Source organism: Pseudophryne corroboree, chromosome 4, assembly GCF_028390025.1.
Source record: "Pseudophryne corroboree isolate aPseCor3 chromosome 4, aPseCor3.hap2, whole genome shotgun sequence".
Classification (NCBI taxonomy): Eukaryota; Metazoa; Chordata; class Amphibia; order Anura; family Myobatrachidae; genus Pseudophryne; species Pseudophryne corroboree.
In genome coordinates, this window is record NC_086447.1 from 924,089,547 (window position 1) to 924,114,488 (window position 24,942).

General features: G+C 46.9%; 1 protein-coding gene across 2 annotated transcripts in view; it reads right to left on the reverse strand.

The window, feature by feature from the left end:
- The window catches only part of MIA3 (MIA SH3 domain ER export factor 3), a 114,977-nt gene that overhangs the window by 45,360 nt on the left and 44,675 nt on the right, over positions 1-24,942 (reverse strand). For both annotated transcript variants that reach the window (XM_063919040.1, XM_063919039.1), the window contains exons 7-13: positions 22,277-22,408; positions 21,677-21,698; positions 18,673-18,761; positions 18,517-18,594; positions 17,796-17,906; positions 14,863-14,934; positions 720-824 (exon numbers count right to left, since the gene is read on the reverse strand). In XM_063919040.1, the coding sequence (XP_063775110.1) occupies positions 720-824; positions 14,863-14,934; positions 17,796-17,906; positions 18,517-18,594; positions 18,673-18,761; positions 21,677-21,698; positions 22,277-22,408 (609 nt within the window). The remainder of the gene's footprint in view (positions 1-719; positions 825-14,862; positions 14,935-17,795; positions 17,907-18,516; positions 18,595-18,672; positions 18,762-21,676; positions 21,699-22,276; positions 22,409-24,942) is intronic.

A 24,942-nucleotide genomic window follows, 5' to 3' on the forward strand; every position in this document is an offset into this window, starting at 1 on the left:
CTTTTGGGAGTCTTCTCGAGGACATCAGAACATTGATGCTGAAGCCTCAGCCAAAGCAGCACAACAGGAGGTAGACACAGACGGCATATACACAGTGCAACTAGCAGAACTGCGATGGTCTGATGTACTGCACCCACAGAGCTCAGAAGATGCTCACCCCACCGGTTCTCATATCAGCTACACTCAAAGCCTATAGAGGTGCTAGGATTACATGTTTGCATTCAAAGGCTTTTTGACCCATGTCAGTTACCATTGGGTACAGTTCTAAAGATGTGGGAGGGATTTTCAGCAGTGTGTAATGGAGCGGGATGGTTATACAACAGGGACTGCTGGGGACTGTCAGGTTAACACTTCCTAACGTATCCCTTATTGGGCCTCTAAAGTATTTCTATACATTTAAGCGTCTCAGACAGACTAGAAGATAGAATGAAACTAATCCTATTTTCTGATAATCCAAAGTCTTCAGTAAGAAAACAAGGTATAATTTGTGCTGCTACTGCAACACGTGACCGCTCCTAATGTAGGAATGTGATAATATAGGCTCAGCACAGGGGTGTTAAGATCGCATGTAAGACACCTTCGAATTGACACACGTTTCTGCCAGCACTGTAACACCATCCCATGGTATGTCATCAGTTAGGTCTACAGATGTATAGTAAAACAGTGCAGAGTCGGTGCAGAATCGGCACAGAACACGGGGAGACAGTTTTTGGACGTACCTGTTCCTTCCTCTCCTTCAGGCGCGCATTCTCCTCTTGCACACTGTGGAGATTACTGCGCACTTTGTGCTCTTTCAATTTTGCCTCGTTTAGCGCAATTTGCAGCTGAAAAAACCCCACAGATTTGATGCAAGATGGGTAAACCCAGACACACATTAAAAGGACGGCGTTTGGCCGGAAATGACCAACATGATCTGAAAGCAGTTTGCCACATACAGATGACCTAACTGCGCCCATCTGGTTGTTCACTGACTGATCATCCAAACAAATGAGGTTATCAACTAAATGGATAAAAAAACATTTCTGCACACAATGAAGTCTGCTTTTTGGGGATAAATTAACCTATTCAGCCTCCACATAGGGGTATATTCAATTGAGGTTGGATCCATTCCGACATGCATTTGTTGGAATGGATCCGACAATGGCTATTCAATGCCCTAGTGTTCACTCTAGGAATTTTTTTAGGGCAGGGTGCTGACCTTGGGGAGGGCACATTTTTGATTCGGGAGGGCACAATTAATTTAGAAGGGCAAAATGATATACATACTGTAATATGTATGCAGGTGTATTAAACTGGCAGCACATTGTATCTTATAAACCATCCTCGGACACCTTCGCTTCAATCTGACAGCAGATTTTAAGTTAAATGTGCTGTCCGATTGAAGCGAAGGTGTCCCAGAATGGTTTATATAACATTCATGTGCTGCCAGTTTATTTATTAAGTGTCTCAATAGGGTTTATATAGTTCATTAAACTATATAAACTCTATTGAGACACTTCAGAATATATCAGGGCCGTTTAGAAACTGGGAGCTCTCCAGGGTAAACAAGCAGGGGATATCCTCTCACATCTGAAGCCTAATAGGTTACATCAGTTATTAGATTGTATAAAGGGTGTATGATTTCCCAATGCTATCATAATGTTTTCTGCAGCTACAGATACATTGCCAAAAACTGTATGGCCATTAGGAAAAAAAAAATAAACAGTCACCATTGTCTCCAGTAGAAGAAACCAGCAGTTTGTTAGGACTTAGATCTCTTACACATTCATTTGTCATTCATAGGTAATGTGTCACAATAAGATTAGTTGAGTGCTGCCAGATTAAAACTAAAGGGGCACCAGGCGACCTATATACAGTAGGATAAATAGCGTAGTGTGGCAGCACTAGTCTTATATGATGTTTGTGTGTCAATACAACTTACTGGGGGCTGATGCTGCAGGAGTGATCGCACTGGTGTCCCCCCTCACACATCGCGGAACTGGATGAAAATGGGCGCCACACTGATCCTACCCGGCGTCCTCTTATATAGGGTCATGTACACAGAGGAGGGCTGGGTTTGCCTCGGCGGGAGAGGCAAACCCAGCCCTCCTCATCTCACCAGCAGCCTACAGTATTGCAGAGAGCTGTGAGCGCATTAGCGCGACAAGCCTGAGGCAGCGACAGGGAGGTGTGGCAGCGCGGCGGGGAGGAGTGGCAGCGTGGCGGAGAGGAGTTACAGATGCGGCGGGGAGGAGTGACAGCGCGGCGGGGTGGAGTGGCAGATGCGGCGGGGAGGAGTGGCAGCGCGGCGGAGAGGAGTGACAGATGCGGCAGGGAGGAGTGATAGCGCGGCGGAGAGGAGTGACAGATGCGGCAGGGAGGAGTGACAGCGCGGCTCGGCGCGGCAGTCCTTTACTAATTAGCAGGGCGGGCACAAACGGGCAGGGCGCGTTTCTGACACTCAGAAAAGGGGCAGGGCGCAGCGCCCCGCAAAAGGAAGCTAGAGTGAACACTAATGCCCATCTCAATTCAACTTTAAAAAAGTCGAATTGAGATGAGGGACCGGAGAGGGGGATGGGGGGGGGGGGGGGGGGAGAATGGGGGCGGGGAGACGTGGGACAGCCGCGGACAGACGGGGGACAGCAGCGCTGCAGGAGGATGTGGCACAGCTGCCAGACCTCACGGCAGCGTCCACCCGGCTCCAGCAAGCGTGACCTCACTTGCTGGAGCCGGGTGGACGCTGCCGTGAGCGGCGGCTGTGCCACATCCTCCTGCAGCGCTGTGCTGTAGTGCTGCTCTCCCCCGTCTGCCCGCGGCTCTCCCCCCCTCTCCTCATCTCAGTTCGACTTTTTTTTTTTTTTTTTAAAGTCAAACTGAGATGGTCGGAAACGAGGCCAAAACCTGTCAAATTTGGCCCCGTTTCCCCTCAGAAGCAGGTGAATCGGCAGCTAAACCGCCGATTCACGTACTATTTGACAAGTCGAATTCCCCGACTTGTTGAATAAAAAAGCTGGGGACTGAATAGGTTGGAACCCCTTCTGACCTGAAAAAGTCGAAAACTGCCGTCTTTTCGACAAGACGGCAGTTTCGACCTTAATTGAATATACCCCACAGAGTTTTGCTGAACCTCCACAATGATAATGAAACAACTGAATCATTCTGAGATCAAACTGATCACATTTCAATGATCATTGTGGAGTGTATGGAGATTAAGGTGGGAATGCAATTAGCCGTGGTAGTTTACAATAGGCTAATTGATTCCCCGGGGCTGTTCAATTAGCCCTGAAGGCAGCCCACAGGCTAAAGTGAAAGGGGATTTGTTTTACTTTTCTAAAGATATCCACGATAAATAGCCAGTTTTTGGGCATTGTAGTTGTTTTAGCACATAGGTTCGGGATTCTGTGTTAAGGCCCGTTAATAGCCCTGGACGTTAAGGTTTGAGGCTATCACCCTTTTTCACCCCCGGTAAATTAAAAAGCCTAACTGAATTTCCCCTAAAGCTTCACAAAGAACATTAAAATTATCATCAATATAGTGTTTCAAATCAAAATCGCAGCATTCTTCATACACAAACAAGATCTGGCTCAATCATACTTTACTTTTTTTTTTTACTTCATTCAATCGGTCGACAATTTCTCTATTTTATAGAAAAAAAAAAATAAGAATTTACTTACCGATAATTCTATTTCTCGGAGTCCGTAGTGGATGCTGGGGTTCCTGAAAGGACCATGGGGATTAGCGGCTCCGCAGGAGACAGGGCACAAAAAGTAAAGCTTTTCCAGATCAGGTGGTGTGCACTGGCTCCTCCCCCTATGACCCTCCTCCAGACTCCAGTTAGGTACTGTGCCCGGACGAGCGTACACAATAAGGGAGGATTTTGAATCCCGGGTAAGACTCATACCAGCCACACCAATCACACCGTACAACTTGTGATCTAAACCCAGTTAACAGTATGATAACAGAGGAGCCTCTGAAAGATGGCTCCCTAAACAATAACTCGAATTAGTTAACAATAACTATGTACAAGTATTGCAGATAATCCGCACTTGGGATGGGCGCCCAGCATCCACTACGGACTCCGAGAAATAGAATTATCGGTAAGTAAATTCTTATTTTCTCTATCGTCCTAGTGGATGCTGGGGTTCCTGAAAGGACCATGGGGATTATACCAAAGCTCCCAAACGGGCGGGAGAGTGCGGATGACTCTGCAGCACCGAATGAGAGAACTCCAGGTCCTCTTTTGCCAGGGTATCAAATTTGTAGAATTTTACAAACGTGTTCTTCCCTGACCACGTAGCTGCTCGGCAGAGTTGTAATGCCGAGACCCCTCGGGCAGCCGCCCAAGATGAGCCCACCTTCCTTGTGGAATGGGCCTTAACAGATTTAGGCTGTGGCAGGCCTGCCACAGAATGTGCAAGTTGAATTGTGTTACAAATCCAACGAGCAATCGACTGCTTAGAAGCAGGCGCACCCAACTTGTTGGGTGCATACAGTATAAACAGCGAGTCAGATTTTCTGACTCCAGCCGTCCTTGAAATGTATATTTTTAAAGCTCTGACAACGTCCAACAACTTGGAGTCCTCCAAGTCGCTTGTAGCCGCAGGCACTACAATAGGCTGGTTCAGGTGAAACGCTGATACCACCTTAGGGAGAAAATGCGGACGCGTCCGCAGCTCTGCCCTATCCGAATGGAAAATTAAATAAGGGCTTTTATAAGATAAAGCCGCCATTTCAGATACTCTCCTGGCGGAAGCCAGGGCCAGTAACATAGTCACTTTCCATGTGAGATATTTCAAATCCACATTTTTTAGTGGTTCAAACCAATGGGATTTGAGGAAATCTAAAACTACATTTAGATCCCACGGTGCCACCGGAGGCACCACAGGAGGCTGTATATGCAGTACTCCTTTGACAAAAGTCTGGACCTCAGGGACTGAGGCCAATTCTTTTTGGAAGAATATTGACAGGGCCGAAATTTGAACCTTAATAGATCCCAATTTGAGACCCATAGACAATCCTGATTGCAGGAAATGTAGGAAACGACCCAGTTGAAATTCCTCCGTCGGAGCACTCCGATCCTCGCACCACGCAACATATTTCCGCCAAATGCGGTGATAATGCTTCGCGGTGACTTCCTTTCTTGCCTTAATCAAGGTAGGAATGACTTCTTCTGGAATGCCTTTTCCTTTTAGGATCTGGCGTTCAACCGCCATGCCGTCAAACGCAGCCGCGGTAAGTCTTGAAAGAGGCAGGGACCCTGTTGAAGCAGGTCCCTTCTCAGAGGTAGAGGCCACGGATCGTCCGTGACCATCTCTTGAAGTTCCGGGTACCAAGACCTTCTTGGCCAATCCGGAGCCACTAGTATCGTTCTTACTCCGCTTTGCCGTATGATTCTCAATACCTTTGGTATGAGAGGCAGAGGAGGAAACACATACACCGACTGGTACACCCAAGGTGTTACCAGCGCGTCCACAGCTATTGCCTGCGGATCTCTTGACCTGGCGCAATGTCTGCTGAGGAAGTCTGCTTCCCAGTTGTCCACGCCCGGGATGAACACTGCTGACAGTGCTATCACGTGATTCTCCGCCCAGCGAAGGATCCTGGCAGCTTCTGCCACTGCACTCCTGCTTCTTGTGCCGCCCTGTCTGTTTACATGGGCGACTGCCGTGATGTTGTCCGACTGGATCAACACCGGTCTTCCTTGAAGCAGAGGTTCCGCCTGGCTTAGAGCATTGTAGATTGCTCTTAGTTCCAGAATGTTTATGTGAAGAGACTTTTCCAGGCTCGACCACACTCCCTGGAAGTTTCTTCCTTGTGTGACTGCTCCCCAGCCTCTCAGGCTGGCGTCCGTGGTCACCAGGATCCAATCCTGTATGCCGAATCTGCGGCCCTCCAATAGATGAGCCCTCTGCAACCACCACAGAAGAGATACCCTTGTCCTTGGAGACAGGGTTATCCGCAGGTGCATCTGAAGATGCGACCCTGACCATTTGTCCAACAGATCCCTTTGGAAAATTCTTGCATGGAATCTGCCGAATGGAATTGCTTCGTAAGAAGCCACCATTTTTCCCAGGACTCTTGTGCATTGATGTACAGACACCTTTCCTGGTTTTAGGAGGTTCCTGACCAGGTCGGATAACTCCTTGGCTTTTTCCTCGGGAAGAAAAACCTTTTTCTGAACCGTGTCCAGAATCATCCCTAGGAACAGCAGACGAGTTGTCGGCATTAATTGGGATTTTGGAATATTCAGAATCCATCCGTGCTGCTTTAGCACCTCTTGAGATAGTGCTAATCCCATCTCTAGCTGTTCTCTGGACCTTGCCCTTATTAGGAGATCGTCCAAGTATGGGATAATTAATACGCCTTTTCTTCGAAGAAGAATCATCATCTCGGCCATTACCTTTGTAAAAACCCGAGGTGCCGTGGACAAACCAAACGGCAGCGTCTGAAACTGATAGTGACAGTTTTGTACAAGGAACCTGAGGTACCCCTGGTGTGAGGGGTAAATTGGAACGTGGAGATACGCATCCTTGATGTCCAAGGATACCATAAAGTCCCCTTCTTCCAGGTTCGCTATCACTGCTCTGAGTGACTCCATCTTGAACTTGAACTTCTTTATGTACAGGTTCAAGGACTTCAGATTTAGAATAGGCCTTACCGAGCCATCCGGCTTCGGTACCACAAATAGAGTGGAATAATACCCCTTCTCTTGTTGTAGAAGAGGTACCTTGACTATCACCTGCTGAGAGTACAGCTTGTGAATGGCTTCCAAAACCGTCTCCCTTTCGGAGGGGGACGTTGGTAAAGCAGACTTCAGGAAACGGCGAGGTGGATCTGTCTCTAATTCCAACCTGTACCCCTGAGATATTATCTGCAGGATCCAGGGATCTACCTGCGAGTGAGCCCACTGCGCGCTGTAATTTTTGAGACGACCGCCCACCGTCCCCGAGTCCGCTTGAGAAGCCCCAGCGTCATGCTGAGGCTTTTGTAGAAGCCGGGGAGGGCTTCTGTTCCTGGGAAGGAGCTGCCTGTTGCTGTCTCTTCCCTCGACCTCTGCCTCGTGGCAGATATGAATAGCCCTTTGCTCTCTTATTTTTAAAGGAACGAAAGGGCTGCGGTTGAAAAGTCGGTGCCTTTTTCTGTTGGGGAGTGACTTGAGGTAGAAAGGTGGATTTCCCGGCTGTAGCCGTGGCCACCAAATCTGATAGACCGACTCCAAATAACTCCTCCCCTTTATACGGCAAAACTTCCATATGCCGTTTTGAATCCGCATCGCCTGTCCACTGTCGCGTCCATAAAGCTCTTCTGGCCGAAATGGACATAGCACTTACCCGTGATGCCAGTGTGCAGATATCCCTCTGTGCATCACGCATATAAAGAAATGCATCCTTTATTTGTTCTAACGACAGTAAAATATTGTCCCTGTCCAGGGTATCAATATTTTCAATCAGGGACTCTGACCAAACTACCCCAGCACTGCACATCCAGGCAGTCGCTATAGCTGGTCGTAGTATAACACCTGCATGTGTGTATATACTTTTTTGGATATTTTCCATCCTCCTATCTGATGGATCTTTAAGTGCGGCCGTCTCAGGAGAGGGTAACGCCACTTGTTTAGATAAGCGTGTTAGCGCCTTGTCCACCCTAGGAGGTGTTTCCCAGCGCTCCCTAACCTCTGGCGGGAAAGGGTATAATGCCAATAATTTCTTTGAAATTATCAGCTTTTTATCAGGGGCAACCCACGCTTCATCACACACGTCATTTAATTCTTCTGATTCAGGAAAAACTATAGGTAGTTTTTTCACACCCCACATAATACCCTGTTTAGTGGTACCTGTAGTATCAGCTAAATGTAACGCCTCCTTCATTGCCAAAATCATATAACGTGTGGCCCTACTGGAAAATACGGTTGATTCGTCACCGTCACCACTGGAATCAGTGCCTGTGTCTGGGTCTGTGTCGACCGACTGAGGCAAAGGGCGTTTCACAGCCCCTGACGGTGTTTGAGGCGCCTGGACAGGCACTAATTGATTGTCCGGCCGCCTCATGTCGTCAAACGACTGCTTAAGCGAGTTGACGCTATCCCGTAATTCCACAAATAAAGGCATCCATTCTGGTGTCGACCCCCTAGGAGGTGACATCCCCATATTTGGCAATTGCTCCGCCTCCACACCAATATCGTCCTCATACATGTCGACACACACGTACCGACACACAGCAGACACACAGGGAATGCTCTACACGAAGACAGGACCCACTAGCCCTTTGGGGAGACAGAGGGAGAGTCTGCCAGCACACACCAAAAAAGCGCTATATATGACAGGGATAGCCTTATAATAAGTGCTCCCTTATAGCTGCTTTATATATATATATATCAAAATATTGCCATTAAATTTGCCCCCCCCTCTCTGTTTTACCCTGTTTCTGTAGTGCAGTGCAGGGGAGAGACCTGGGAGCCGTCCTGACCAGCGGAGCTGTGAGAGGAAATGGCGCCGTGTGCTGAGGAGATAGGCCCCGCCCCTTTTCCGGCGGGCTCGTCTCCCGCTATTTTGTGAATCCAGGCAGGGGTTAAATATCTCCATATAGCCTCTGGGGGCTATATGTGAGGTATTTTTAGCCTTTTAATAGGTTTTCATTTGCCTCCCAGGGCGCCCCCCCCCAGCGCCCTGCACCCTCAGTGACTGCGTGTGAAGTGTGCTGAGAGGAAAATGGCGCACAGCTGCAGTGCTGTGCGCTACCTTTAGAAGACTGCAGGAGTCTTCAGCCGCCGATTCTGGACCTCTTCTTACTTCAGCATCTGCAAGGGGGCCGGCGGCGCGGCTTCGGTGACCATCCAGGCTGTACCTGTGATCGTCCCTCTGGAGCTGATGTCCAGTAGCAAAGAAGCCAATCCATCCTGCACGCAGGTGAGTTCACTTCTTCTCCCCTCTGTCCCTCGTTGCAGTGATCCTGTTGCCAGCAGGAATCACTGTAAAATAAAAAACCTAAGCTAAACTTTCTCTAAGCAGCTCTTTATGAGAGCCACCTAGAATTGCACCCTTCTCGGCCGGGCACAAAAATCTAACTGGAGTCTGGAGGAGGGTCATAGGGGGAGGAGCCAGTGCACACCACCTGATCTGGAAAAGCTTTACTTTTTGTGCCCTGTCTCCTGCGGAGCCGCTAATCCCCATGGTCCTTTCAGGAACCCCAGCATCCACTAGGACGATAGAGAAATAAGATTTTACTTAACGGTAAATCTATTTCTCCGTAGTGGATGCTGGGGACTCCGTAAGGACCATGGGGAATAGACGGGCTCCGCAGGAGACAGGGCACTTTAAGAAAGAATTTGGATACTGGTGTGCTCTGGCTTCTCCCTCTATGTCCCTCCTCCAGACCTCAGTTAAAGAAACTGTGCCCGGAAGAGCTGATAGTACAAGGAAAGGATTTTGGAATCCAGGGTAAGACTCATACCAGCCACACCAATCACACCGTATAACTCGTGATAAACTTACCCAGTCAACAGTATGAACAATAGAGCATCAGACAACCTGATGCAACAATAATAGAACCCTTATTGAAGCAATAACTATATACAAGTATTGCAGAAGAAGTCCGCACTTGGGACGGGCGCCCAGCATCCACTACGGACTACGAGAATAGATTTACCGGTAAGTAAAATCTTATTTTCTCTAACGTCCTAGTGGATGCTGGGGACTCCGTAAGGACCATGGGGATTATACCAAAGCTCCCAAATGGGCGGGAGAGTGCGGATTACTCTGCAGCACCGAATAAGCAAACACAGGGTATCAAACTTGTAGAACTTTGCAAAAGTGTTTGAACCCGACCAAGTAGCTGCTCGGCAAAGCTGTAATGCCGAGACCCCTCGGGCAGCCGCCCAAGAAGAGCCCACCTTCCTTGTGGAATGGGCTTTTACTGATTTTGGCAGCGGCAATCCCGCCGCAGAATGAGCCTGCTGAATCGTGTTACAGATCCAGCAAGCAATAGTTTGCTTTGAAGCAGGAGCACCCAGCTTGTTGGGTGCATACAGGATAAACAGTGACTCAGTTTCCCTGACTCTAGCCGTTCTGGCTACATAAACCTTCAAAGCCCTGACCACATCTAGTAACTCGGAATCCTCCAAGTCACGAGTAGCCACAGGCACCACAATAGGTTGGTTCATATGAAAAGATGACACCACTTTTGGCAGAAATTGCGGACGGGTCCGCAATTCCGCCCTGTCCATATGGAAAACCAGATAGGGGCTTTTATGTGACAAAGCCGCTAATTCTGACACACGCCTGGCTGAAGCCAAGGCTAATAGCATGACCAGCTTCCACGTGAGAAATTTTAACTCTATGGTTTTAAGTGGCTCAAACCAGTGTGACTTCAGGAAACTCAACACCACGTTAAGATCCCAAGGTGCCACTGGAGGCACAAAAGGGGGCTGAATATGCAGCACTCCCTTTACAAACGTCTGAACTTCAGGAAGAGAAGCCAGTTCTTTTTGAAAGAAAATGGATAGGGCCGAAATCTGGACCTTAAGTGAACCCAATTTTAGGCCCAAAGTCACTCCCGACTGTAGGAAGTGAAGGAAACGGCCCAGCTGGAATTCCTCCGTAGGGGCATTCCTGGCCTCACACCAAGCAACATATTTTCGCCATATACGGTGATAATGTTTAGCCGTCACGTCCTTCCTAGCCTTTATCAGCGTAGGAATAACCTCATCCGGAATGCCTTTCTCTGCTAGGATCCGGCGTTCAACCGCCATGCCCTCAAACGCAGCCGCGGTAAGTCTTGGAACAGACAGGGCCCCTGTTGCAACAAGTCCTGTCTTAGAGGCAGAGGCCATGGGTCCTCTGTGAGCATTTCTTGCAGCTCTGGATACCAAGTCCTTCTTGGCCAATCCGGAACAATGAGTATTGTTCTCACTCCTCTTCTTCTTCTGATTCTCAGTACCTTGGGTATGAGAGGAAGAGGAGGAAATACATAGACCGACTGGAACACCCACGGTGTCACTAGAGCGTCTATAGCTATCGCCTGAGGGTCTCTTGACCTGGCGCAATACCTCTGTAGCTTTTTGTGGGGGCGGGATGCCATCATGTCTACTTGTGGCAGTTCCCACCGACTTGCAATCTGCGTGAAGACTTCTTGATGAAGTCCCCACTCTCCCGGGTGGAGGTCGTGCCTGCTGAGGAAGTCTACATCCCAGTTGTCCACTCCCGGAATGAACACTGCCGACAGTGCACTTACGTGATTCTCCGCCCAGCGAAGAATTCTGGTGGCTTCCGCCATCGCCACCCTGGTCCTTGTGCCGCCTTGGCGGTTTACATGAGCCACTGCGGTGATGTTGTCTGACTGAATCAGCACCGGTCGGTCGCGAAGCAGGATCTCCGCTTGACGTAGGGCGTTATATATTGCCCTTAGTTCCAGGATGTTGATGTGAAGACAAGTCTCCTGACTTGACCACAGACCTTGGAAATTTCTTCCCTGTGTGACTGCTCCCCACCCTCGGAGGCTTGCGTCCGTGGTCACCAGGACCCAGTCCTGAATGCCGAATCTGCGGCCCTTGAGAAGGTGAGCACTCTGCAGCCACCAAAGGAGAGACACCCTAGCCCTGGGGGACAGGGTGATCAGCCGATGCATCTGTAGATGTGATCCGGACCACTTCTCCAACAGATCCCATTGGAAGGTCCTCGCATGGAACCTGCCGAAGGGAATGGCCTTGTATGATGCCACCATCTTTCCCAGGACTCGCGTGCAGTGATGCACCGACACCTGTTTTGGTTTTAATAGGTCTCTGACCAGTGTCATGAGCTCCTGAGCCTTCTCCGTCGGGAGATAAACCCTCTTCTGGTCTGTGTCCAGAATCATGCCCAGGAAGGGCAGACGAGTCGTAGGAATCAACTGCGACTTCGGAATATTTAGAATCCAGCCGTGCTGTTGTAACACTTCCCGAGAGCGTGCTACGCTGATCAGCAACTGCTCTCTGGACCTCGCCTTTATGAGGAGATCGTCCAAGTATGGGATAATTGTGACCCCTTGCTTTCGCAGAAGCACCATCATTTCCGCCATTACCTTGGTAAATATTCTCGGTGCCGTGGAGAGACCAAACGGCAACGTCTGGAATTGGTAATGACAATCCTGTACCACAAATCTGAGGTACGCCTGATGAGGTGGATAAATGGGGACATGAAGGTAAGCATCCTTTATGTCCAGAGACACCATAAAGTCCCCCCCCTTCCAGGCTTGCGATGACCGCTCTGAGCGATTCCATCTTGAACATTTTAAATTCAATATGGGTCTGACCGAACCGTCCGGTTTCGGTACCACAAACACGGTCGAATAGTAACCCCTTCCCTGTTGAAGGAGGGGAACCTTTACCACCACCTGCTGAAGATACAATTTGTGAATTGCAGCTAACACTATTTCCCTCTCTAAGGGGGAAGCTGGCAGGGCCGATTTGAGGTAACAGTGAGGGGGCATCTCTTCGAATTCCAGCTTGTATCCCTGAGACACAATCTCTATAGCCCAGGGATCCACCTGGGAGTGAACCCACTTGTGGCTGAAATTTCGGAGACGCGCCCCCACCGGGCCTAGCTCCGCCTGTGGAGCCCCAGCGTCATGCGGTGGATTTAGTGGAAGCCGGGGAGGACTTCTGTTCCTGGGAACTAGCTGTATTGTGCAGCTCCTTTCCTCTACCCCTGCCTCTGGCAAGAAAGGACGCACCTCGGACTTTCTTGCCTTTTTGTGATCGAAAGAACTGCATTTGGTAATACGGTGCTCTCTTAGGTTGTGAGGGAACATATGACAAAAAAATTTGACTTTCCAGCCGTAGCTGTGGATACCAGGTCCGAGAGACCGTCCCCAAACAATTCCTCACCCTTGTAAGGTAAAACCTCCATGTGCCTTTTTGAGTCGGCATCGCCTGTCCATTGCCGAGTCCACAGGACCCTTCTGGCAGAAATCGACATTGCATTTATTCTAGAGCCCAGTAGGCTAATGTCTCTTTGAGCATCTCTCATATATAGGACAGCGTCTTTTATATGCCCCAGGGTCAGTACTATAGTATCCTTGTCCAAGGTATCAAGTTCCTCAGATAAGGTATCTGTCCAAGCTGCTACAGCACTACACATCCAGGCCGACGCAATCGCCGGCCTTAGTAGGATACCTGAATGTGTATAAATGGACTTCAGGGTACCCTCCTGCTTTCTATCCGCAGGATCTTTTAGGGTGGCCGTATCCTGTGATGGCAGGGCTACCCTCTTGGATAAGCGTGTTAAAGCTTTGCCTACCCTCGGGGAGGATTCCCAGCGTAACCTGTCCTTTGGCGGGAAAGGATACGCCATAAGAATCCGTTTGGAAATCTGCAGTTTTCTATCTGGAGATTCCCAAGCCTTTTCACATAACTCATTTAACTCATGTGAAGGGGGAAAGGTCACCTTGTGCCTTTTTTCCCCATACATATAAACCCTCTTGTCAGGGACTGGGGTTACCTCTGAGATGTGCAATACATCCTTCATTGCTATAATCATGTAGCGGATGGCTTTAGCCATTTTAGGCAGTAACTTTGCATCATCGCCATCGACACTGGAGTCAGAATCCGTGTCGAAATCTGTGTCAACAATTTGGGATAGTGGGCGCTTCTGAGACCCTGACGGCCTCTGCGACATAGGATCAGGTATGGGCTGAGACCCCGGCTGTCCCAAGGCTTCAGCTTTTTCCAACCTTTTATGCAAGGAAGTAACATTATCATTTAAAACCTTCCACATATCCATCCAATCGGGTGTCGGCGGCGACCCCACATTCATTTGTTCCCGCTCTGTTTCCACATAGCCTTCCTCGTCAAACATGCCGACACAAGCGTACCGACACACCATACACACAGTGGATGCTCTATTTGAAGACAGTTCCCCCACAAGGCCTTTTGGAGAGACAGAGAGAGAGTATGCCAGCACACACCACAGCGCTATAAACCCAGGAATAACACAGTAACTTAGTGTTAACCCAGAAGCTGCTGTATATACTGTTTTTGCGCCAAATTTATGTGCCCCCCCTCTCTTTACCCTCTTCTACCGTGATTCTGCAGGGGAGAGCCTGGGGAGCTTCCTCTCAGCGGAGCTGTGGAGAGAAAATGGCGCTGGTGAGTGCTGAGGAAGAAGCCCCGCCCCCTCAGCGGCGGGCTTCTGTCCCGCGTTTCTGTGTAAAAATATGGCGGGGGCCCTTGCATATATACAGTGCCTAACTGTATATATGCTACTTTTGCCAAGAGGTCTCTAATTGCTGCCCAGGGCGCCCCCCCCCCCCCCCTCCTGCGCCCTACAGTGACCGGAGTATGTGGGTTTAGTGTGGGAGCAATGGCGCACAGCTGCAGTGCTGTGCGCTACCTCATATGAAGACTAGAGTCTTCTGCCGCCGATTTCGTAGTCTTCTTGCTTCTGACGCCGGCTTCTGTCTTCTGGCTCTGCGAGGGGGACGGCGGCGCGGCTCCGGGATCGGACGACCAAGGGTGCGATCCTGTGTACGATCCCTCTGGAGCTAATGGTGTCCAGTAGCCTAAGAAGCAGGACCTATCTTCAGAGAGTAGGGCTGCTTCTCTCCCCTCAGTCCCACGCTGCAGAGAGTCTGTTGCCAGCAGATCTCTCTGAAAATAAAAAAACCTAACAAAATACTTTCTTTCTAGCAAGCTCAGGAGAGCTCACTAAGTAGCACCCAGCTCGTCCGGGCACAGATTCAAACTGAGGTCTGGAGGAGGGACATAGAGGGAGGAGCCAGAGCACACCAGTATCCAAATTCTTTCTTAAAGTGCCCTGTCTCCTGCGGAGCCCGTCTATTCCCCATGGTCCTTACGGAGTCCCCAGCCTCCACTAGGACGTTAGAGAAACTATTATTAAGTGAAGTATTTACCTCTGACAGTTCTTCAGAGTGTTGTTCAAATTGCTCCTTGAGTTGCTCTATAGATTTCTGTCCTTCGTAAATCTGTGGAGAAGACAACGCAGCTTCATTATTACAGAGATTTTCATACAGCATTTGGTCATACGCCATCCAGCAGAGGGAGCCTTATTGCATTACATTAGTCTGCTGCCATGTCACACACCAGAAATGCAAAACTCACTTTTCGTGAAACAGCAGATAGACATAACTAGGTAATAACTTCGGTAGCACAATAATACAGAACATCTGAAAGGCTCAGGTGCACAATTGGTAAACCATATATCAAATATTATTGTGGCTCCTACATTTAAATACTGTCTGTGTGTGACTGTAGTTCAAAGTGTTGTACAAACCTTAACCGTTTCTGCAGCGATACTGCAAGTGTGCACTATATATACACATGATGCAGTAGTCACAGTGCAGCTGCACACTATGTACACATAACACAGGAGTCACAGTGCAGCTGCACACTATATACATAACACAGGAGTCACAGTGCAGCTGCACACTATGTACATATAACACAGGAGTCACAGTGCAGCTGCACACTATGTACACATAACAGGAGTCACAGTGCAGCTGCACACTATGTACATATAACACAGGAGTCACAGTGCAGCTGCACACTATATACATAACACAGGAGTCACAGTGCAGCTGCACACTATATCCATATAACACAGGAGTCACAGTGCAGCTGCACACTATATCCATATAACACAGGAGTCACAGTGCAGCTGCACACTATATCCACATAACACAGGAGTCACAGTGCAGCTGCACACTATGTACACATAACACAGGAGTCACGGTGCAGCTGCACACTATATACATAACACAGGAGTCACAGTGCAGCTGCACACTATATCCATATAACACAGGAGTCACAGTGCAGCTGCACACTATGTACATAACACAGGAGTCACAGTGCAGCTGCACACTATATACATAACACAGGAGTCACAGTGCAGCTGCACACTATATCCATATAACACAGGAGTCACAGTGCAGCTGCACACTATATACATAACACAGGAGTCACAGTGCAGCTGCACACTATATACACATAACACAGGAGTCACAGTGCAGCTGCACACTATATACACATAACCCAGGAGTCACAGTGCAGCTGCACACTATATACACATAACCCAGGAGTCACAGTGCAGCTGCACACTATATACACATAACCCAGGAGTCACAGTGCAGCTGCACACTATATACACATAACACAGGAGTCACAGTGCAGCTGCACACTATATACACATAACAGAGCAGTCACAGTGCAGCTGCACACTATATACACATAACACAGCAGTCACAGTGCAGCTGCACACTATATACACATAACAGAGCAGTCACAGTGCAGCTGCACACTATATACACATAACACAGGAGTCACAGTGCAACTGCACACTATATACACATAGCAGCCACAGTGCAGCTGCACACTATATACACAACACAGGAGTCACGGTGCAGCTGCACACTATATACACAACACAGGAGTCACGGTGCAGCTGCACACTATATACACATAACAGGAGTCACAGTGCAGCTGCACACTATATACACATAACACAGGAGTCACAGTGCAGCTGCACACTATATACACATAACACAGCAGTCACAGTGCAGTCACAGTGCAGCTGCACACTATATACACATAACAGAGCAGTCACAGTGCAGCTGCACACTATATACACATAACACAGGAGTCACAGTGCAACTGCACACTATATACACATAACACAGGAGTCACAGTGCAGCTGCACACTATATACACAACACAGGAGTCACGGTGCAGCTGCACACTATATACACATAACACAGAAGTCATAGTGCAGCTGCACACTATATACACATAACACAGAAGTCATAGTGCAGCTGCACACTATATACACATAACACAGAAGTCATAGTGCAGCTGCACACTATATACACATAACACAGGAGTCACAGTGCAGCTGCACACTATATACACATAACACAGAAGTCATAGTGCAGCTGCACACTATATACACATAACACGTAGTGTTCATTCTAACACCCTGCACCTTTCAAATCCTGTGCAGTTCCTCTTTCCTGCCTGGGGTGTCGCTCTCTGCTCTGGTGCGTCTCGGCACACTCTGTTCTGTATCACAGCACTGAGTAACAGATCAGAGTATACTGAGAAGCACCACAGCAAAGAGTGACACCCCAGGCAGGAAAGAGGAACTGCATGGATTTTGAAAGGTGCAGGGTGCTAGAATGAACACTAACACAGCAGTCACAGTGCAGCTGCACACTATATACACATAACACAGCAGTCACAGTGCAGCTGCACACTATATACACATAACACAGCAGTCACAGTGCAGCTGCACACTATATACACATAACACAGGAGTCACAGTGCAGCTGCACACTATATACACATAACAGCAGTCACAGTGCAGCTGCACACTATATACACATAACCCAGGAGTCACAGTGCAGCTGCACACTATATACAGATAACCCAGGAGTCACAGTGCAGCTGCACACTATATACACATAACACAGCAGTCACAGTGCAGCTGCACACTATATACACATAACCCAGGAGTCACAGTGCAGCTGCACACTATATACACATAACACAGCAGTCACAGTGCAGCTGCACACTATATACACATAACACAACAGTCACAGTGCAGCTGCACACTATATACACATAACACAGCAGTCACAGTGCAGCACATAACACAGCAGCTGCACACTATTTACAAATAGCATAGCTGCCATTGAAGGATTTAAAGTAAACCTACAGAATCTGGGGAGACATCTGACCCCGGTCACAGCAGAGATTTTGCGTCTCCCGCAGAGGGTAAGGTAACGACCCAGCACCTGTGGGAACGGAGAGAATCTCTCTGCTGAAGACTCACCATTTCCTGTTTCCTCTTGTTCTGCTCCTTCTGCGAATCTAATTCTTGCAGCAAGTTCCACATTTTGCCATCTAACTGTTTGTTGCTGTTCTTCAGCTCCTTAATAGTCACCTTTTAAATAAAGCATAGAAGGTCACCACAGCACCGAATTGTCTTCAATTAAAAAATGTCCACTATTTTATTATGAGGCGGTTATTTCGGCATCAATGTGTGCGCATGTTGTAGCTTTAGAAGAAAATGCTGTTTTGCTTCATACTATATGGTCTAAAACCAACGGTAGGTTGACCGCTATTGGTCGGTATGGACAAGGTTGACATGGGAAAAAGATCGACACAGTAAAATGGTTGACGCGGACATGTCGACACATGAAAGGGCCAACATGGCTTTTTTACTAATTTTTTTACCTTTTGTATACTTTACCATCCATGTGGATTACATTTGGGAATAGTTACCGGTGCCGAGCACTACGATAGCGTGGGCGAGCGAGCCATGCAAGGGGACGCAGTGCACTAATTGGGGTTCCTGGTCATGTCACGCAAAAAAAACAAAAAAAACAACTACACCAAAAATGTTCCAAAATCTCATGTCAACCTTTTACGTGTCGACCAATAATGGTCGACATATCGACTGTCAACCTAATCCAGGTTGACCAACTGATCCATAACCGTCCTTTGGGGGCTAAGCCCGCTGTACTGGGCCATAGACTATGGCGTCTTCGTACCTTGAGAGCAGCGGCTTCCTCCTGGAGGTGAGTGCTCTTCTCCTGGGTCGTGTTCTCGCTCTCTTTGACCTCTTTTATCTGCGGGTAACAATGAGTAAGTGACGTGCGATAGACAGGAGACAAGCATGCGTCAGACCTTCCACCGTCACCAATTACCTTTTTCTCAAATTCGGATATTTTCTCCAGCGCCTCACTCTTCTCCTTCATCAGCGCAGCGATCTTCTCAGCAAGCTGCTTCTCATTCACTGCAAGTCAATTATTACGCAGATAAAATAGTCCATACATCAGCAACGTATTCGCACAGTGATTATAGCAAATGGCAAAGACTGAATAAAAACAAACAAAAAAGTGTCCCTGCACTTCCTTGTGTCATTGGGCCTAATTCAGACCTGATCGTAGCAGCAAATTTGTTAGCAGTTGGGCAAAACCATGTGCAGTGCAGGTGGGGCAGATGTAACATGTGCGGAGAGAGAGAGATTTGGGTGGGGTGTGTTCAAACTGAAATCTAAATTGCAGTGTAAAAATAAAGCAGCCAGTATTTACCCAGCACAGAAAGAAAATAACCCACCCAAATCTAACTCTCTGCACATGTTACATCTGCCCCACCTGCACTGCACATGGCACTCTGAATTACCCCCATTATGTAGGGGCGAGGGAAGCCTTATATTTATAGTGTGCCGACCCTTCTCCAAGAGCAGCCTTCTATCTATACTGCACTGACCCTTTTCTTATAGAGTATCCCTTATCCAAAATGCTTGGGACCAGAGGTATATTGGATATGGGATTTTTCCGTATTTTGGAATAATTGCATACCATAATGAGATATCATGGTGATGGGACCTAAATCTAAGCACATAATGCATTTATGTTTCATATACACCTTATACACACAGCCTGAAGGTCATTTTAGCCAATATTTTTAATAACTTTGTGCATTAAACAAAGTGTGTGTACAGTCACACAATTAATTTATGTTTCATATACACCTTATACACACAGCCTGAAGGTCATTTAATACAATATTTTTAATAACTTTGTGTATTAAACAAAGTTTATGTACATTGAGCCATCAAAAACAAAGGTTTCACTATCTCACTCTCCCTCAAAAAAGTCTGTATTTCGGAATATTCCGTATTTCGGAATATTTGGATATGGGATACTCAACCTGTATCTGTAATGCGACGACCCTTCACTGCTGAAGAGGAAATGACATAGCAAACCCAAACAATTAAGTAACAGCCCAAACAAAGGTCCCCCATTAATAACTAGGCATAATATATGAAATATCTTAAATTATAACAGAGATTTATACCATCAGCTCTTACATTAAACTATTTATGAAATTTACAGCTTTTTTTTTTATTGCATCATCCTTCATCTCTTGCACCTCCATGTGTACGTTAACCTGTAGTCTGAAATTGGAATGCTCAAAGTAGCACAGAGTATTTCAGAAAAACAGTCTGCTACTCCAGTAGTGGTTACTGTCTAGTTGTACGATTATGGAAGAGGGATGGAGGCACGCTGCAAAGTACAAGGGTCCCCACAAACAGCACAGATTATGTCAGGCCACTGCCTCGGATGCCTGAAGATTGTGACGATAAGGGCATCTCGGTGTGATACAAAGTTCCAACATATAACTTCAGCAGGACGGGACACAGGCATTTAACTGGGCCTCAGTATCACAGCAGCTTCGTTATTCATACAATAATTCAGAAGTGCTCACGTGAAAGGTGCCACGTTTATGTGAAAGTCTGTCCCAAATCTCTAGTTCCCTACTTCTAGCAATAAAAAAATGACCATGTGTAACAGGGCTGTAAGCCACAAAGGACTTTATACAAGTAAGCGCACAATCCTCCCTTTCATACATAAAAAGCAGACTGCTAGTCATTATAAAACAAATGCTTCGAAGATTAAAGGCTGCTCCTATATTTTTATTTTGGGTAGAAGTACCTTATAACTGTTATGTAAAGAACAGTCTGATGCATAAGATGTACTAGAATAAAGTGCAGTGACTGCAGTAGAGGGGTCACAAATACGTCAGTATTATTCATATACAGAATGTTGTGGTTTTGAAAAAAAATTTTTATGACTCAATAGTAAAAAGTCAGAAAGAGACAGCCACATACGGTGAGGGAAGGCTGAAGACTTGCGGTGAGAACAAAGAGAGGAGGGGCAGGAGAGAACAGCAAGAGCCCGTTACTTTGATTTTACGTTTTAATTTATTATTACAAAAAAAACAAAACAAAAATCCAACACAAAACTATAGCGACACACAACACACCGCTGTACAAAATGAAGGAGCCAGTGCAAGTTAGTGTGTGCTAGACGAGGCAGTGTGGGGAGCCCTATCACGGGAAAGACTTGTGATGTGAACACGCAGCTCATTACGTCACTGGCTCCCTGTGACGCTGCTAGGCCGTAAGACACAATGAATGCGATTCAATTGTTTTTTGTGGTTGCACTAATTAGGAGGCATCTGATGGAGCAATTCAATTGTTGCTCCATTCAGGTGCAAATAACCACGGACACACACACACTTCAGTTCGCAGCATCCTGAAGTGGCAGCTGAAATGTGCAAGTTCGGCTATTTGGAAACTCAAACAGTACTTTTCACATCGTGCCAATTACTTTAGACAAGTTTAGCCACATAAAAAAAAACCCCACATCTGAATATCGACCATCACTTTAGACGAGAGATCAAGTGCAAAAAAATTTAAATCCCCCCCCCGAAGGGCCTGGACAGATCTCTGGGTCCTGCTGAATAGACCAGCTGCATTCACGTGAACGCTTGTGCTGCCCAAAACATGGCTGTGAGCGCTGTGAGCAGGTAACGGGTTCACATTAAGGGTAAATGAGGAACAGATAAATATTGGAAGTAACTCTCAAAGTGTTACAAATATGCCACGTACATGGTAAAAGTTGCAGAGTGTCTAGAGGTGAAAATAAACCAACCTTTAACACACATCTTATCTGGGTTATGAAACTAGCTTGGTCGCAGGAACGGGGCTCTGTTGTGTTCCTCTGCTGAGGCAGTGCGGTTTGTTTTTGGTAATACTTTATTGTCGCAAGTGAGTATTTAAGAAAGTGCACTTTGTTACAGCGCTTAATGCTTCATAATACTAGCAGCTGCTAAGAACATTTCAGTGTGCAAAAAGATTACCTTGATAAACTCGGCTTTTCACCTGAAAAAGAAAAGAAGAGTTATGGCACGGGCGGAGTGAACTGCAATGACTGTATGCAAAGGTCAGCGTATGAGGGGCCAGGCAGTGAGAGTCTACGCTGCCAATAGGATTAGTAGATTACTAATAATAGCTGTTAGGTCAATGTGCTGTACTGGACGCACTGCAGAACTTGCCCTCGGTGCAGCATCTAATAACCTATCCCACAGAGTGAAGGGAAAATGAAAGGATTGATCTTTGGGTTGCAGGCACGTGTTAAACAAAATGATTTTCTGACTGCAAACAGGGCAATTATATACATCTTCTTTGAAAATCACTCCCACCTTCTACTAACTACCGCTATATACACATTTAAGAAAGGTATACAGACCATTTTTACATTCTATTACTGTTTTCCAATCACAGCCTCAGGAAAAGGAATTTCACAGCTACCCTTACAGTTGAGAACCCTTCCCTATGTTGAAAGTGAAACCCCTCTGCAGTAGAATACAGACATCAGTAAGCGATTGTAGATGCCTTGAATCTCTTGGTAATATGAATACGAGGTTACAAAACAAAAAGAAAGCTTGCGAGGCACTCACCGAGAGACAAGTCCTCCAGAAGAAAACCAGGACTGAGAGGAACCCCACCAACAAAGTGAAGATGACAGCGTTCCATTGCACCCCATAGAAATCCGGACCGGGTTGCAGGTCTTCTGGCAGAGCCAACATGACCTAAAGCAGTTGGAGAAGACTTTAAATCAGGGTTGGAAAAAAATTATTTATTTTTTTTTAAATAATTTTTTGGAATTAATGTTTTAATGAAATAAAATTGTCATTTTTCAAATCCATAATGATTGGCTGGTGTGTTATCAACTTCCACTTATCACTGCTTTATCCCTTTTGCAGGCTTAATACATCTGCCCCATTATTCCTAGTACATCTGAATATATGTAGATAGACCAAACATATTAAAACAAAGTACACTCAAGAGACAGATGAAAATAATGTTAGTTGCGGTTTTACTACTGTCCTATAGGATTGTTAGGGGGGGGGGAGTTCGTGGAGTTTTAAGTTCCCTACACACTGGGCGACGGCAGCAATTTGGCCGATGAACGACCTGAATGATGATCGTTCATCGTCCAAATTGTTTTGCATTGCTAAACGATGGGAAACCAACGATGAAGGGCCACGGGGACGCGCATCGTTCATCGTTGGTACCTACACACTAAACAATATGAAGGATGTATCGCTCATTTCTGAGCGATATAGTTCGTATCGCCCGTCACCATCGCCCAGTGTGTAGGGTGCTTTAGCTGATGCTAGGCAGATTTAATACCTCTCTGATCTGGTTCACCTCCCTATTTCTCTGTGTGTGTGAATTTACTGCATTCGTTCAGCTCACTCATAGGAAAATCACAAGCAACAAGAATGTGGAAGAAAACCATGGAGATTGGCATTTTTTTTTTTTTTTTTTTTTAAAGAAGTCATGGCATAATATATATATATTTTTTTTAAACCATTGGGTTTAAACCAGCCAATCCTGCTGTAAATACTTCATCTACGCACATCTATGCACAGAGCTAAAGGAAGATCACGAGAAAGCATTCTATTATTGCACAATAAGTTTGTTTATTCTGCATTAGCTCCAGGACCTTTCATCCCCTATTGGGACCCAAATACACTAGGCTGTCTGGATTTTCACATATAAATCATCCCTGGTTCTGTAGTGCCTGAGCTCACTGATAAACGAGTATACTGGTGACAGACACCTCATATGTAGCCTAACAGGGAGACGTCCTCCATCCATATTATATTTAATACATTTTTTGGGGGGGTTAAAATGTGGTTTTCCTCATATACTGACATTTTCTCTAAATGTTATTAGCATGTATTGATGTGGCATTAGCGTACACCATTCTGCTATTCAATTAGGAACAAAGTAATGAAGCTTGGGTAACAACTGACAGAGGTAACAGGACCTTGCCCACAGGCTTACACTCTATATGTAAACAAGACTTATACCCTTTTCAGACATGTGACCAGGGAATTTGCCGGGTCTAGCAGCCGGCAAATTCCCGGGTCTCAGCTCAGTGATCCTGGTCAGGAGTAGGGTCGGGGATCCGGGAATTACTCCCAGGTTTATGCGTGTTCACATGCATAAACCCAGGATTACCCTGCATGTCTGAAATGGGTATCAGATACATGAGGGTAGGGGTCACATATACCGTATACTGGGCCAGACAATGGGATAAGTGCCTGTTGGGTCACGTGATCCGGTTACCCAGCACTGATTATTTGGGGGATCAGCGGGTAGGTTGGGAATAGAAAATTAATACATTTAAGCTTTAATTGAACAGAGCAGCAGTTCCCAAACGTGGTCCTGAAGGACCCACAACAGTTCACGTTCTCCTCACAGAATCACAAATGAAATAATTAGCTACACCTGTGAATGTTTTAAAAATGTGTCAGTGAGTAATGAGTACACCTGTGCACCTGCTAAATGTCCCGGAAAACACACTGCCTTCTCCAGGTTAATACATCTGCCCCATTGTTGGGAATTCTCGAGGAGAGACTTTATGAAACACTGGTATAGAATATAGAAGAACTTAAGAGTTAGGGGGGGGGGGGCGGTCGTGCAGTTTGGTTTCGGGGAACGATTTGGTGCAGGGGAGTTAATGTCACGGAGAATGGCCCTTTAAAATGATGGGTTGTTTGGGAAAGTAACTAGACCCTGATAAAATGACATTATATATTTTTATAAAATTAATTATATAGTGTTCACTCTAGGCTGTTTTAACAGGGCGCCGCGCCCTGCCCGTTTTTTAGCAGGCAAAACCCGCCCTGCCCCTTTTGCGGTGCCTTGCTAGAACAGCCGCCCGCTTCCTGCCCTCCCGGCGTGTATAGATGCCGTGCGCATGCGCGCGGCATCCATTCACGCATTGGGAGAGGGCTGGGGGAAGCCCAGCACCGACGAAGGTGCTGGGCACGCCCCCAACAGTGACGTCACCGGCCACAGACGCTCTCTATAGTAGCGTCTGTGGGCCGCACCGCCCCCTAAAATGACGTAGCCACGCCCCCTAATTTGCGTGGCCGCGCCCTCGTTTTGGGCGCGTGCGCACATGTGCCCCCGGAGTCCGGCGCCCTGCCCCTTTTCACTCCTAGAGTGAACACTATTATATATATATATATATATATATATATATATATATATATATATATACACACACACACACACACACACACACACACCTGTGCAAGGAAGGGAA